At 39.8% G+C, this 16,084-nt stretch overlaps 1 protein-coding gene across 1 annotated transcript; it reads right to left on the bottom strand.

Annotated features, from left to right (window-relative positions):
* Nucleotides 1-449: 449 nt before the first annotated feature.
* Nucleotides 450-14,674, bottom strand: ube2r2 (ubiquitin-conjugating enzyme E2R 2). Its single transcript, XM_042501965.2, has 6 exons — nucleotides 14,072-14,674; nucleotides 13,548-13,737; nucleotides 9,003-9,089; nucleotides 7,465-7,562; nucleotides 6,468-6,602; nucleotides 450-6,359 (listed from the first exon to the last, which is right to left on the bottom strand). Exons 2-6 carry the CDS (start codon nucleotides 13,722-13,724, stop codon nucleotides 6,074-6,076), a joined length of 783 nt encoding a protein of 260 aa, XP_042357899.1. The 5' UTR covers nucleotides 13,725-13,737; nucleotides 14,072-14,674; the 3' UTR covers nucleotides 450-6,073.
* Between the last annotated feature and the right edge of the window lie 1,410 nt (nucleotides 14,675-16,084).

Below are 16,084 nucleotides of genomic sequence, written 5' to 3'. Positions count from 1 at the left end.
TCATATGCTCGGTGCTTCCCAAACACATGCATTTTCGCTTAAGCATCACTATTTAAAAGTGAAACTTATCAATGCTCTCTTCAATGCCAGACTCTAATAGTAAGGGTTTCCAGTGAAAATAAATTCATTTGGGAAGTACTGAGCATAAAACTGGATAAATGAGACATGGATCATACTGCACGAGTTTTCATATAGTTTTGCTTTTGTTAAATGTGATCCCCAATCAGTCAATAGACCAATGTTTGCCTTTTTCTGTGGGGGCATGCAAGAAAAAGTTTTCTTCACAAATTTAAAAAACACTGCACGACACACTGATGTACAAATGGTCATTTTGTGGGTGAAGTATTCCCTTAAGCTAATAAATGTACTATAACACACTAATAAGCATTGTAAACCGTAGTTGTGACCATTGGTCAATAGCAAAATAAGGTGAAAACCTTTCAACAGGCTTCAATGACATACTGTTTTATTTTGAATGATTTTCCATCTTCACCGTCACAGTAACTGTATGCTTTCATTTGCATATCACTCCTAATTCTACTCCAAAAACCAGCTTGCTGTGTTGTCCATTTTCCATGACATGTGGGCTCAGCAACAGATATCAAAGCTATATTGCAAACAAACCCAACAATGCAACTTTTTTTTTCTACAATAGAAACTTTATGAGTGACATTTGCATCCTCACAAACACAAAATAATGAGGGAAAAAATGACATAAAATCAAAGAAAAAATAACAAGGACAGCATTAACATCAACAGGTGTGGACACGCAGTTCAGTTCATTAAGTGTGTGACCATGTGAAGGCCCACACTTGAAGAAATACACACTTGTGCACACACACATGCTCACACGCCCAGATTAAATGAACTAAATGATTTTATTCAGGCTTTTGAATGTAACAGTGTGTATGGAACAACATTGTAGACTGCAGTCCTTTTTAGTGTGTCACTTCTTAGGTTGACTTTGGGAATCATCATCATCCCTCAGATAGTAATTGTTGGTTGCTCTCTTCCCTCAAAAGGTCTCCTTTGCTTTTCTCCACCTGCCCTCATTATAAAAACAAGGCATAAGTTTGAGTAAAAAAAAAGGAGGATTTTAAGAAGAGCTCTACACCAATCATTAAATTGCTATCATGTTAAGGGCTACACTACACCTAGCCTTTACTCTAAAAAACAAAACAAAACAAATCAACAGGCCTAACGCTGATTCGGATTTCACAATTTGTGATGGGAAGCAACTGTTTAATAAATGCAACTGTTTACTAATTTGAGAAATGTACTCATTTGCTTCCTGGAGTAAGATGAGAAGCTTGATGCCACTCTCACTTTTTCCATTAAAGCTAAAGCCAGCAGACGGTTAGCTTAGCTTAGCACAAAGACTGTAAACCAAGGAAAAAAACAACTGGCCTGACTCTAGCTGTGTTCGAAACGGTCGCGTCATTCACTCGCTCACTATTCGCTGTGTAGTGTGTATTAAATAGTGCACTATATAGGGAAAAACAAATGATATTCCAGACACTACGTTGGAATTTCCCCCCAGAAATCCACAGCTGCATTGCATTGTGGTATAGGGGAGTTAAATGAAGGGTACATCGTATGTACACTCAAATTTGCTGTGCATTGTGGGCATTTTATAGTGCACTATATAGTGGATGAAATTAACTGCTGAGAATTCGAACACCGCTACAAAATGGCGAACACGCAATGTAGTGCACTATATTCGTGATAGGGAACAGTTTTGAACACAGCTACTGACCAAAGGTAGCAAGAAGTCGACCACCCGGCAAATCAACCACAACCTGCCCTTTTCACAATTTGCCCTTTTCACAATTTGTTTAACTTTTTTTGTTGTTTTGTTGTATTTGTTGTATTTTAGGCATATTTTGTTTCCTTTGGCTAGCCATTTCCCCTTTTTCTGTGCCAGGCTAAGCTAACTGGCTAATTTCTGTAGCTTCATATTAAAAGGAATAGTTTGACATTTTAGAAAATACACTTATTTGCTTTCTAGTAAAGAGTTAATGATTTACACCACTCTCTTTCTCATAAATATGAAGCTACAGTTAGCAACCAGTTATCTTAGGTTAGCACAAAACCTGGAAACAGAGTCAAACAGCGAGTCTGGCTCTGCTCTTTCGGTACCAAAGTCAGCCGACCACCACCTCTCATTAAATAATACACGGCAACCAGCTTGTTTACTGTACAAATCCTAAATGAAGATTAATTGTCCTTGGGGGGGTTAAACAGCAGAGTATTTTTTGGTTTCAAGCAGTTGCCAGTCAACCAACACAAACTCCAGGAAGTTAATACTCCCAGGCAAGATGCAGTTAATAACCGCCCAGCCATAACACGGCGAAATGTCATCTTAATGATTCGGGTTTTGTACAGATTAAAAAAACAAGATATTGCCACTAGCTATAATTAGTTAGCAGCAGCTAGCCTGGCCTCTGTCTAGCTAATTGTTTCCCCCCTTTCCTGTCTTTGAGCAAAGCTAAGCCTGTTAGCCTCTGGCCAATTTCATATTTAAAACACAGTTTGGTTTTTGTGCAAATTAAAACAATGAGATAAAGCTATTAGCTATAGTTAGCTTGCTACAGTTAGCCTGGCTCTATCTAATAGGGGTGGGGGGGAAATATTGATAGGCTTTCTGCGTAGTATCGCAATATTTTTTGCATGGCAATATCGATACATGGATGCAAAGAATGGATTTTTCAAATTACATAAATTGTTAATCTTTCCCCCTCTTTTTAGTCAATAGAGTGGTGTTGATCTTCTCTTATCAGCCACAAAGCAAATGAGCATTTTTCCCAATATCTCAGACTAGTCCTTTAACAGTTACATGTGAGATTGTTACATTTTATAACTATTATTCAACTTGTCTAAACATTGAGGGAAGGCAAAAAAAATGGGGACTACATCAAGAAAAGTTCAGCATCTCTGGCATTTATCCTCTTCCTGTTGTGCCTAAATATCAAATCCATTAAAGATCCGGTTCAGGAGTTGATTTCATCTCCCTGTCCTCAGTCTCTGAGCCTCCAAAGCACTGGGCCAGGAGGAAATGTTTCACTCCTTTGGCTTCACATTAAAATCCAAAAGGTATCTCTATAAGAGTTTATTCAAACAGCGTTAAATCCACCACATGCATCCACTGCTCCACAGTCTTTAACATGGTTGTGGGGCTGTACTTGGTTTCCTTGGCATAAAATCCATCCACTTGAATCAAAGGTTTTCGCAGTGGTCTGTTGTGTTGAAAAGGGCAACAGATTCATACCCACAACCATAAAAACACAACTCAAAACGTGTGGTTTACTTGCTGACATACAAGTAATATCAGTCACTTTATGCTGTTCAGTGTGTCCAAAGTTTAATACTTAGAGGTTTTTTTTAAAATCAGTCAATCCTCAGGCCTCAGCAAAAACAGCATTATAACACTGTGCAAACACACAATGTGTTTTCGACTCCAAGTCCAAAAGGTCATTTGGGCAAACTCACTGGTGTGACAGAAGTCTGCACCTGTTCCACAGAGACAGGAACATTAAAACCCTGACATTGTGGTCAATAGATGAAGAATAGTAAATGTAAATACACACACACACACACACACACACACACACACAGATAACAGGCAATCAGTGTCATATTCATTCAAATGCAAATGTATAGCTAAGCTGCATGACGATTTTATCCCTGTTGGTAAACGGACTCTGGATGAGGTGTAGCACATTAACAATGTCCAATTTTCACTTAGTCGCAAGCTGAAGTTGGTGTCACGGCGCAAAAACAGAACATTTTCACATCTATCGCAACATAATATGTGAGCATTGTCTCGAGGAGAAAGTCCCTACAGGTGCGTTTTGATTTTTCAAATTTGACTATTGCCTACCAAGACAAACTTAAAGGACCCTAATCAAGACCAACAGCAAGACTCAGTCACGTGTAAACACGCTGGCGGTGGGTTTGGAGACTTTCAGTCCACTCTCTGCTCTCTACAACCACCCACTGATGCAGAAAGTAAGAAAAGGAGGTGGACGTGAGGAGCAGTTTGTGTGTTGAGATTCTCTTTGACTGTTTTTTCTCTCTGAAAGTCCATTGAGGCCCTGAGGTTTAAGAGGCAGAGAGAGGTGTCGGAGGCGACGTGAGAAAAGGTCTGAACCTTGTCCACCCCTAACCAAATGACGTTGCTTTGAGGGATCATAAGGGAGCAGTCGTGATGGACACTACAGAAGGTGGGTCCCAAGAGGGTGGAGTCATGGCGGAGCCTGTGTTTGCAAGTTTAAACTGATTGCATCAAAGTCGCAACAGACAGCCGGGAGAGGGACAGAGATATTCTGCCACACTGAGGGACAGTGACAGTGCCAGCTCATTGACTGGTTAATGAGCCAGGTTAAAGTGTCCATCAGCCAGACTGTCTGAGCCCTCTCAAAAAACACAAGGGACGACTCAGGAAGGACAGAATGGCAACCAACCAAACAAAAAAAAAGAATATTAGAAACAGAAATGAGTAAAGACACGGTGGATAGAGACAATCTTTTAACACAAAACCAGACAATCTTGACATAGAACTAACCAGACAAAGAGCCGGCCAGCTACAGTGGGGTTCAAGAGACCACCACGAGGACAGTTTGTTTTCATCATTTATCAAAGACAATTCGCATACTTCGCAGAAAGTTATTTATAACTACTACATATTTTTATCTTTGGGTAATGCTTGTCAATAGCTAAAATATTGGTATATGTGATGGGAAGATGCTAAAACGTTTGTCTCAGCACGTATGCTCCTACACAATGTTAATAATTTAATGCTTTAAAGCACTAAGTAACTGTTAACGCCTGATCATGTTAAAAGGACTGATTAAAAGGCTAAAAAAAACCAAAAACTTTCACATAATTGAGTTATTCCAAACAAGGACAAGACAGAACTAGAGATGGCACTGTGGTTTAAAGCCAACATCTTTCTGCATACAAAATGCAAAGCCAACACAACAAATAAAGTCCTGCTCAAGCGGACAAAACTACAGTTAAAGGACAGTTCACCCCAAAATCAAAAATAGATATTTTTCCTCCTGGCTGTAGTGCTGTTTATCTATCTAGATAGTTTTGGTGTGAGTTACTGAATGTTGGAGGTATGAGTCGTAGAGATGCCTGCCCTTTCTCCAATATAATGAGCTATATGGCACTCAGCACATTTGAAAAAGCAATGTCTCTTTCCAGGAATCATGATCCACTTATTTAAGATGATCCACAGACCTTGTTGTAAACAGTATCATGTTGTAACTATTTTCTTTTACTGAACTACACCCTCCAACTGTATCACTTTATATCAACAGCACTACAGGTAAGAGAAAAAAAATATACTTTTTGATCTGGAGGCAAACTGTGCCAAAACCGTAGCGATCACCATACCACTCCATTTAGCAGGAAATAGGTCTTATGGGTTTGCTTAGAATGACAAGTACTGAAATTTCACTGTACTCAATGTCAAAGTTGCATCCAAAAAACTTAACCAAAAGAGTTATACAACACGGCATGAAAACTAGATTTAAACATGATGACGGAAAAATTCAGGTGCGTGGCTGTTTTGCCTTGTCTGGAGTCAGCAACTTGCACTTGATTAATTGCACACTGACCGTAGCGTAATACTACTCTATTCTGCAGAGGCATGCCATCAATTCTGCATCCTTAACGGCAACATTTAAAAAAAAGCGAAATATAACGTAACATCAAAAACACTTGAGGGTGCTATCAAACAGTGCTGGAATAATTTCTCAAACTCTGCAAAACATCTGATGTCAGACGGAGTGCAAACTGTAATTAAGGCAAACGGTGGAAACACCTAATTCTGACTTTCAGTGAAAACAACCAACAAACCCTTTTCTGAAAAAAGAATGCAATAGTATTTGACTATTTTTTGACCAATCATTTGTATTAGTTTAATAAATGATGAAACGTTTTTGGCAGTTGGCTTTTGACCCCACTGTATGTGCAAGCACAAGCGCGCGCACACACTGAAAATCATAACGTAAAAGACAGAGGGTATTCTGGGGGAGTTGGCAGGGAGGAGTTATCATCCAGATCATCATGAGTCTTCGTTGCCAGAGTCGTCCTGGTTGTCGTAACGTCTGGTGGACGTCCCGCCGTCCTCCGCAGCACTGATCCCTCCGGCTTCACCTACAGACTCCATCTCACTCTCGTCTTCCTCTTCATCCTCCTCCTCCATGTCGTCGTCATAGAGGTCGTCGTAGAGAAGGTCCGAACTGCTGTCCTGGGAGGGAACCCTGGTCTGGACGCAGTACTCCGCCAATGTGGTCGGCACCTTGACGCCATCGCGCTCAGCCTCGGCCGCTGTTGACATCACCTGCTTCCTGTGGGCCAGATAGGAAGAAAATGAAAGTCGGTAGTAAACGTAAGTGGATTAACTGGATGACTCTCTGCAAACACATCAAGATGAAATCCTCAGTATCGGCAATCACCTGATAATCTCTGCATACTCCTTGTCCTTGCCTTTGCTGTCCCTCCATTTGCGAAACATGACAGACGCATCCACGTTAGCCGGGGAGAATGTGTTGGGCTCATTGAGCAGAGAGATCACACTGAGCAGGATCGTCCTTAATGTGACAGAACAGTACAAAACACACACACACACACACACACACACACACACACACAAATGAGGATAATCCAGTATATCAGATCCTGTCCTTCTATGAATGAGGAGCTCTATACTTGGTATGTCAGACTGCATTACCTTCATAGAAACCCAGACAGAGGTGTTACCTCACCTCTTTTCCCCCTTGCGGCTCAATTATATGCTGCATCCAAATCCGCTCGGTTTCTCAAATACAGACTCAGCACTTTACCGCTACTCCTCGCCAAAACGAGTCTTGCTGACGCGTTCAATTTAACAGATAGTCTGAGTTACCCTGCAGCAGTGTCTTGGTCTTAAGACAAAGAATAAAGGAAAGCTAAAAGTGAAATGTAAATGTACGCCGTTCTTAAGTTGTGCTATATGTTATAGCACATGACATTTCCTGTTTTTCATTTCTTTTATTTGTTATTTTTTTCTTTTTTGGAAGAGCATGGCAAGTCATCCACCCCCAACTTTCTTTCTTACCTTTTCTTCTTTTGGAATTTTTAATTTTCATTAGATCGCGGACAGTATAGAGGTTGACAGGAAATGTTGAGGGGTCAGATGATCTGTGACTTGCAGAATTATGTCAGTGATATCTTTTAAATCACCTCTTACAACGTATATTTTTTAAAAACAGAAACCTTTTATGAATGGCAGCACATCATCTTCGCCCAACATTTTATACTACATGTGGGGTACGTTAATTCCATTTTAATTAATCTTGTTGAAATTGTCTGATTTTATGTCAAAATAAAAGAAAGGAAATAAACTGACAGTGTATCAGTGCTGCAGAATAGATTAAAGTGTACAGAGAGGCAGAGGCTGTGTTGAAGAGTTACCTGACGTTCTGGGTGGGGTTCCACCTTTCTGAGGGCAGCTCCCCGCTCTGAGGGTCATCAACAGGAGGGTGCAAGATGGAGATGCACACATCTCCGTTCTGGAAACAGAATAAAATGCATTTTATAACGTCTGTTAGCAAAACATGAAGGTGTCTACTTCTACCCTCTAAATGGTTCCATTTTAACCCTTTGAAACCTGGAGTGTTTTAACTTTTCTTGTGCTGCTTTCAGACTCCTTTCACAAGTACTTAGACCTTTGAGCAAATTAGTGCAATTTCTTTCGAAAACATGGTAAAAAAAAAAAGGCAATGAGCTACTCTGTAAGGAATGTTTCACAAATTAGTAGATTTTGGAAAAGGGATAAACGGGGATAAAAAGATTGGGAAAATCTATATTTCCAATTATGTTCCAAAATTATTATAATTTTTATGCACTTCTTGTTCCTGGTTATCTCATTGTTTGAACTTTCTTTTACTTTGTTTCTTTTTTTTTAACTTTTCAGGTAATTTTCTTGTACTTTTTACTAAATTCTTGCTAATTTCGGGGTCATTTTTCTTTTGTTGCTCATTGCTCTGTCTCCATGGTTTTTTAAAGGCTTCAAGCCCATTTGCTCAGGTTTTGAAGGGTTAAAATAACCACATAAATGCCATTACAAACCAGTGAAGTACACAGTGTTCATTAGTTATTATCTTGTCTGTCAGAAATACAGTACCAGATATTCCCAAACCTTCTCCAGCTGAATGGAAATAAATCGGAATTCTTCAGCCCCGTCAAGTTAATCCCTAATCTAAAAAGACATCTGGCCTCCATGTCTACAAAATGTTAAACCTGCAGCCAGAAACCTGGGTGTAACATCTGACAGTGACCTTTCATTTGAAAAACAATTTACAAAATTGATTCAGTCTTGAATTTATCAGCTGAGCAGCACCTCAAAGATTAGGTCTTCTCTCTGTTGACCTAATCTCGAGAAGGTCGTTCATGCTGCCGTTAGATTATTGCACTGTACTCAGGGTTAAGACAAAAGACCATCTGACACGTTCAGCCGGCTTTTAACACACACTCGAGGACAAGATTGTATCAGCCCTGTTTTATCTTCTCTTCACTGGATACCTGTACATTTTAGAATTGATTTTAAGATTTTACTGATTACATTTAAAGCTCTTCATGGTTCAGCAGATCCCAGTTATATTATGGTATTGCTGCTCCCCTAAGAATCAAGGAGCCTCAGATGCTCAGACTGGGCTAAACGAATCTATCAAAAAAAGCATTTCTATTAATGCAAGTACATCGTTTTATATATATATATATATATTGTGTTATTGCATTCTATCTTTTAATTTACTCTAGGGTATTTCCTTTTGCAGTCCTGAAATGTTTTTGTTCCTGTTTTAACCATATAAAGCACGTTGTAACTTTGTTTTGAAAATGCTGTATAAATCAGTTTTTTTTCTTCTTCTTCTTGTCGTTTAAATGTCAAACTGGCATGATATTGGCTACAACAAAAATATTTAAAGTGCCATATACGAGATAGATGTTACCTCGTAGATGTTGGGGTGCCACATCTTGGTGAGGAAGCGGAAGGTCGGTGGGGAGTATGGGTAGTCAACTGGGAACTTGATGTGAGCCTGGGAGAACAAACAAAGGTTGACAGTCAACGCGAGTTTTACAGACAGCTGAGCTTGACTTCCGTTGTGCTAAGTTTAACTCCTCTGAGTCTGTAGGTGGTGTCAGCTTGAGGGGGAAGAGACCCAGGGCAGGTGTGAATTGATGTTTTGGAGGTTAATGTAGCAAAGTGATTGAGTCAATATGCTTTTTATATATCTAATTTAAAAAAAACATACAAGTTTCTAATCTTAGCAAGACAAATCAAGGTCTTCCTTCATGTGTTCTTAAACAACAAAAGAAGTGAAACAATTTGCAGCATTTTGCAGGTGTCAAATCAGGAACCAGCAAAGCCACTAACAGCTGTCTCAAGCAGGATACATTTGACATGTTGAGTGATTTGACTTATTAGAGACTGTTTGCTGTTCAAGCGCGACTGTGATGTTGCATTAAAGCTAAGTTCTGTCTGGACTGACAGCCTCACAAGTCGAATGATAACAAGTACTCAACCACAAAGTAGCTTCCTGTAACCTTTTATGTCACAACAGTGAAATATCAAACATTCAGCCAATCCTACAATCACACTGAGACACACTTTATATCAATAATTCCTAACAAATGTAGATAGAGCGAGGCATTAGGTGACACAGCTGGTGGTGCTTAGGGTTCTGTGTTTTCTTTCCAAGTGTTGTGCAATTATCTAGGTGAAAGGCATGCAGGCCTGGGTGTGTGTAGCAAACCGCCCCAGCTCTCACTGAACTGCTGCTGCTCAGATAGGATTATCATTACCCCACAACTAGTCACTGCTACACTGGTGCAGCCTTGGGACATTTAACACACAGATGCCATGACACACTGACACACGTCTCGAAGCGGGGTTCAGCAGCAGAGACAAAGTTACACAAGTCAATCTCTTCCACCAGTATGTGCCCCTACATCAGAGTAAAACAGTCAAGCAATTTCCTCCTGTAGTGTCGTACTCAACCAGCCAGTATTGTAATTATATCTATTAATGTAATTGTGTGGGTGTCACAGTGGCTCAGAGGTGAGCACTATTTGCCTCAAAGCAAAACTATCCTGGGTTTGATAGTGTCTGCAGGCTCCGTCATATCTTACATGTCTATTTTAAAGACTTAAATAATTGAAAAACTCTAGCTGTGGCACCTATTTCACATCTGCCTGTACTGAGAGAGGGATTCCTCCTCTTTTACGCTGTACTCGCTCCTTTTTTTTTTCACAGTTTTTGTGTGTTGAGTTTTTCCTTATCTGACACATGGGTCTAAGGACAGAGGGTGTAATCTGATATGTTGTACAGACAGTAAAATTTAGTGGTCAAAAAGATTCGGTACTGGGGTGCCTGGTGGCTCAGTGGACAGAGCGGCACCCCATATACAGAGGTTGAATCCTTGCCGCAGCGGCTGTGGGTTCGATTCAAGCCTCAACCCTTTGCTGCATGTTGCCCCCTCTCTCTTTCTCCCCCTTCCTTGCTTAAACTGTCCTGTCCATTAAAGGCAATAAAAGCCCCAAAAAATAATCTTAAAAAAACAACAAAAAAAACGTGGTACTGTATAGAGCTGTGTTGTTGTGTTGTGTGTGTTGTGTTGCGCTGTTTCATCATAGTACTGATTTATTTGATGTTGCGTTTATTTCTTTTAAGTAGTGATGACTGGGTGGAAGATATGTATTTATATATTGTATTTTAATTGATATCTATACTGACATAAAGATTTGCATTTATGTTTTATTTTGAACTCTTTGTTGACTTTATTTTTGTTGACTTCATCTTTTCTTTAGATGAGGCCCCTAAAAAAAAAATGTGCATTTCTACCTCACCTGCACAAACTAAGCTAAATTAAGTTTAACTAAGCTAAGATAAACTAAACTAAACAAACTCACAATTAAAGGTTCCATAAATAAATTGATTTGACGTAAATGGACAGTCGATAACACAAGGATGTCACCTTAAAGGCAAAGCAAAACCTAATCAATGATGGCAGCAACACCTGCTCAGTATTATTTTGGCATTCCTGGAAGATTACAGCGCCATCTGCATTGCCCTGACTTGAACGCAGGCTCTCGCTGTAACGCACTTTTCTACGAGTTTCACTGTATAAGTAACATGAAAGATAAGAAGATGGGTGTCATCGTGCCCTTCTCTCTTACTCTTTCTCTGCGCTGAGGTGCCATTTATATCAGTCTGGTAGCTAAAAATAGCCATATGAAGCACAACCATCATACGGCAAGGGGGTAGAGGGCTGGACAAGGAGAGTGGAGGGAGAAAGACTAAAAATGAAAGAAATATAATTGGCTGTCTGAGAGGCTTTAAAACTGAGAGAGACCAGTGGAGGTGAGCAGATATATCTGAGCCAGGTCATTTCTGAATTACAGTTTTTAAACCTTTATAATGAGACTTTACTTGGTCTGACACTTTGGGTTCAAACAGAGTCACTGTCACTGAACTACCTGGCTCTTTTCCAAGTTGCAGCTATCTTTTACATATCCTACTTGGGAAGTAAACTTGCCCAGGAGCTCAGTTGCACTACATACACAAATATATGCACCGATCAGCCAAAACATTAACCCTTTGAAACCTGGGGCAACATCACTTCTCTTATGCTGTGTTCTGGCACCTTTCACAAGTAGTTATACATTTTAACTAATTGAACTAAGTGGCTTGATTTTCTTTCTGAAAACATAGGGAAAAAGGTAAAGTTTAACTTGGCAAGAAATTTCCCGCAAATTGAAAAAACATAGTAGATTTGGAAAATTATTTTCTAAAAAGTGAGGAAAATCATCCAGAAAACTATATTTCTAGTTATAATGATTGTATATTTCAAAATATGTGACAAATTATTATAAATTTATAAGCACTTTTACTGATTTTTTTGGTTATTTTTACTTTCCCTTTTTTCTTGTTGCTTTGTTTGTGTTTCTCTTTTTTTTTGGTAATTTTCTCGTATTTTTGTCAATCTTTTGCAAATTTCTTAAGTGGCTCATTGCTCTGTTTTGAAGGAAATCAAGTACATTTGCATGGATTTCAAAGGGTTAAAACCACTGACAGGAGAAGTGAATAATATTTATCATGCAATGTTCTTGGAAATTTCAGGTCCTGACATTCATGTGGATGCCACATGTTGCCTTCCACCCGCACAAATACCATTGCAAATCAAGTACACCCCCTCATGGCGACGGCACTCCCCGATGGCAGTGAACTGCCAGCGGGAAAACATGCCATGCCACACCATAAAAACTGTTCAGGAATGGTCCAGGGCACATGATTAAGAGCCCAAGGCTTCGACCAAGGCTCCAAATTCCCAACTGTGGATCAGGGGTACCAGCACGTCCTACAAATGCTCGATCAAATTGGGATTTGGGGAATTTGGAGATCAGGCCGACACACTGAGTTCTTAGAGGCGTTCCTTGGGCCTCTCCTAAGCAGTTTTTATGGTGCGGCATGAAGCACTGTCCTGCTGGGAGTGCTGCTGCCATGAGGAGGTGAACTTGGTCTGTAACAGTGTTTGAGTGAGTGGTGCATGTCAAAGGGCATCCACATGAATGCCTGGACCCAAACTTTCCCAGCAGAACATTGACTTGTAACAAGATGGCCGATGTTATTCACTTGACCTGTCTGCAGTTTTATGTTTGGCTGATTGGTGTATACACATATATAATCTTGTGCTACTGATTAAATATTAGCTTCATGAATGTTTCTCATTATTTAAACCCGTTACCATGTTTTACTAGTCTGAATTCATAATCTCCTGCCCTTTTGGTGTTAAAAAGTTTTCGTCCTAAGTGCCATGAGTGTATTACCTTTGGCAGACAAAGGTAACAAATACCTCTTTTGGTATGGCTGTGGCAAGGAAACTTATTCTACTTATGTGGAAGTCAGACTGTGCACCAACATACGATATGTGAATAAGAGAGCTGATGAATGTATTGTACTTACAAAGGTTAAGGCTCTTTAATAAGAACAAGGCTCAAATATTTGTTAAAATGTGGAGCTCTGTACTAGAGCAGTGGTTCCCAACTGGTAGGTTGCGGTCCAAAAGCGGGTCGTGGGTCCATTCTGAATGGACTGCAAGGGACTCCTGAATGTGTCAGGTTTGTAAAAAAGACACACTTTATTATTTTGTACAGTGAATTTCCAGCACTGAGCTTTTATTTTGAAGTGTCATTTCTGTTTATTCCTGCATTATGTTTTATTTCTTTGTGTTCTATGTCAACATGTTTACATTTTGGGGGGAAAAAACGGAATACGTGGTACTTTATCTAATGTGTGGACCGTGATTAAGGACAAATATGGACCCCGTGGCTGGGCCAGTTGGGAACCACTATACTTTAGTATCTCTTGTTTGTTATCTCCTGTTTTTTTCAGTTTGTAAAGATTTTTGTGGCTGGGATGTTTAAATGATAAACTGAGCGTTTGTTCTCTATTAAAAATCCTAAATTAAATGTTTTTAAAAAAAGTTCTGTCCCACCTTAAAGTAGCCTCCCTCATAAAGGGTGTTTGGGGGCCCGAAGATGGCCACTTCCCAGTTGTAGAGGTCAGACTCCTCCACCAGCGTGATGCGGAAGCCCTCCACCGGCTGCTCCTGCAGAGACTTCAGCTCCATCATCAGGGCCTTCTGGGAACTAGGGGTTGCCTGGTGGGCCATATTAATCCCACGTCTGACACCAGGGGCCACACATCAGTGACAGGTGGGGGGGGGGGTTATTGAGGAGAGGACAGAAAAATTACATTGATACTGTCAGCTTACATTTCACACGTGTTTACATTTCACGGTTACAGCTGCAGCAAACATCTACAGTCTGTTAGCTTTGTTTATATTGACATTAGCCTTTCTAGAATACATTAGGAGGAAAAGAAACACTGAACAGATAAAAACTGACCATCACATAACAAACACAAACAGGATATGTAGCCTGCCAGGCTAGCTTAGGTCAGTGCTTTAGTTCGTAGGCCCTTTGAGGGGGGGAATCAAAGTTAATAAAAAGTGTTTACCTCTGTCTCCTTGCACTGTAATGTGTGTTCGTGTCGTTACAGCTGAAAACTGGAAGGTAAAGTCATTGGTTGTCCATGCTAGCCTGGCTATGTCTTGACAAAGAGACAGTGACAGGAGCAGTGGATTTGCTGCTAAAGCCTATGGCTGGTCCTCGTGTTGTGTTTCCGAAATTCTTTGTGTGCCAGTGTTGACAGTTGACATGGAGCTAGTATCAGTGTAAGTCACGGTCTCCTGTGGATCATTCTCGGGCTGGAAAGAGGACACTCGCCCTCCCTGACATCTCTCCGTGCTGCTGGTTCGGTTCGGCCAGGCGCTCAGCTGATCCCTGCTTGTTTATGTTTGTTTATCTGCTCTCTGGCAGTCTCAACTTCTCCACACGTCAGCTAAACCCCTACCGAGCAACTTGGTTCAAACGGAGGAACCCTCCTGCCCTCAGCCGTCCCCTCCGGCACAGTGGCAGTGAAACAGACTGACAAATACGAGCCTACGGTCGCGAAAAGGACAGTAACTGAGTGGTTTACACTCGCGAATAACAGATTTCATCGATTTTTATTTTCCTCCCATCGGTGCTTCCGGCTATCATTGCGCGTGTCTGCAAAACGTAAAGCACGTACGGGTGACGTGACGTGCGCGCACTCGATGCGAAATTAAAAAAAAGACAAACTGCAAAAAAGATATAATATAGTGATGTATACATTAGTATATGGTAAAGATACAAAAATATCATAGACAACAATGAAAATATATATTTAAAAAATGTATTGTTATTAGGGCATGCATAAATGTGTACATGCTGTCTTAAAAGTCATTACCATAAACAAAAAAACTACAACTTCTCACTTTTTTTTTAATTAATCACCAGAATGGCATAACAGACCAATGTTACTCTTCATTTCATGTGTCTTCTGACTTAAGTTCCTTTTTTCCCCCTAAATCAAACATTAAACATGTTTTACTTTTTTAGGACTGGGTCTATGATCTCCTCAGATATGACATATATTGTACTAAATTAATTTCACATGAGGCATTAGGAAATCTCAAATTTCACAATATTTTAATGTATTCAGTTGTAAATAGAGTAGGTCTTCACTGTAGTGTTGTTTCTTTTATTGCTGTAGTGAGTTCATGGAAAAGTTGATCAGATCACATGACATGACCTGCTGCTAGCACCTTTAGTTTATCATAATTTGTTCTGACAACAATGGGTGGCTTATCTGAATAGATTTGTTTTACCCCTCATCTTTATAGCAGAATTGATTACATCATTAGGATAATTTTCTGCTATCATTTTAAAATAGATAAAGATACAGTATTTCCATAGTTTGACTGTTTTATTTCTGTTAAAAACTTAACTATGTGGGCCTAAGTAGTGAATGACATTTACACTACACTTATTTTCAGCGTGGAAAGGACATAAATCAGCTAACATTAGGTTCAGAATTGGAAGTAAGGAATGCTGCTCTGTCACTCAGTCTTTGATCACATCACAGGGACGAGCACAACCACAGAAATGTAGCCTATCCCTGTCCCTTTGTTAAGTTAATTTTAACATAGTTACAGGACAGTAGGTTACACACTCCCCAAGAAAACAGCCTACTGGAGATAATAGAATTAAAGGGCAACATTGAAATTGATGTGAGGCAGTTTAAAGGCAATTTAATGTTTTCCCCAGTTTGATGACTGGATTTCGTGTGATTAGGCTGCCCTTACCATTATTATCACGGGCCAGTCTCTTTCTGTTTTTCTAAAATATTAGGCTACAATATTTATTTATTTATTTGTTTATTTGTATCATGTATTTGATAGAGACGAAGCAAATAACCACAGTACAACTTCAGCCTGTTACAAACAAACTGTAATAACTGATGTTTCACAAATAGAGATTATAGCTATTACTAGTTTCCAACTCCTGTCCCTAGTTAGGCTTTTAGTAAGGAAAAAGAAGAAGAAAAGAGACAATATCAAAGTTACATACAATAGCATGCATGCAATAACAGTAATGGTAAACCCCC

This window comes from Plectropomus leopardus, chromosome 2 (genome assembly GCF_026936395.1).
Source record: "Plectropomus leopardus strain MGB_pleo_1.0 chromosome 2, ASM2693639v1, whole genome shotgun sequence".
In the NCBI taxonomy this organism is placed as follows: Eukaryota; Metazoa; Chordata; class Actinopteri; order Perciformes; family Serranidae; genus Plectropomus; species Plectropomus leopardus.
Note: the sequence above shows the minus strand (reverse complement) of the source record. Positions and strands in the feature narration are given on the sequence as shown.

Excerpts from the sequence above, each read along its gene's own strand:
- ube2r2 (XM_042501965.2), bottom strand. The coding sequence starts at position 13,724 with ATGGCCCACCAGGCAACCCCTAGTTCCCAGAAGGCCCTGATGATGGAG. Across the intron at positions 9,090-13,547 it reads ATGAGGGAGGCTACTTTAAG|GCTCACATCAAGTTCCCAGT; the intron begins GTGGGACAGAAC and ends TTGTTCTCCCAG. Across the intron at positions 7,563-9,002 it reads GGCACCCCAACATCTACGAG|AACGGAGATGTGTGCATCTC; the intron begins GTAACATCTATC and ends TTCTGTTTCCAG.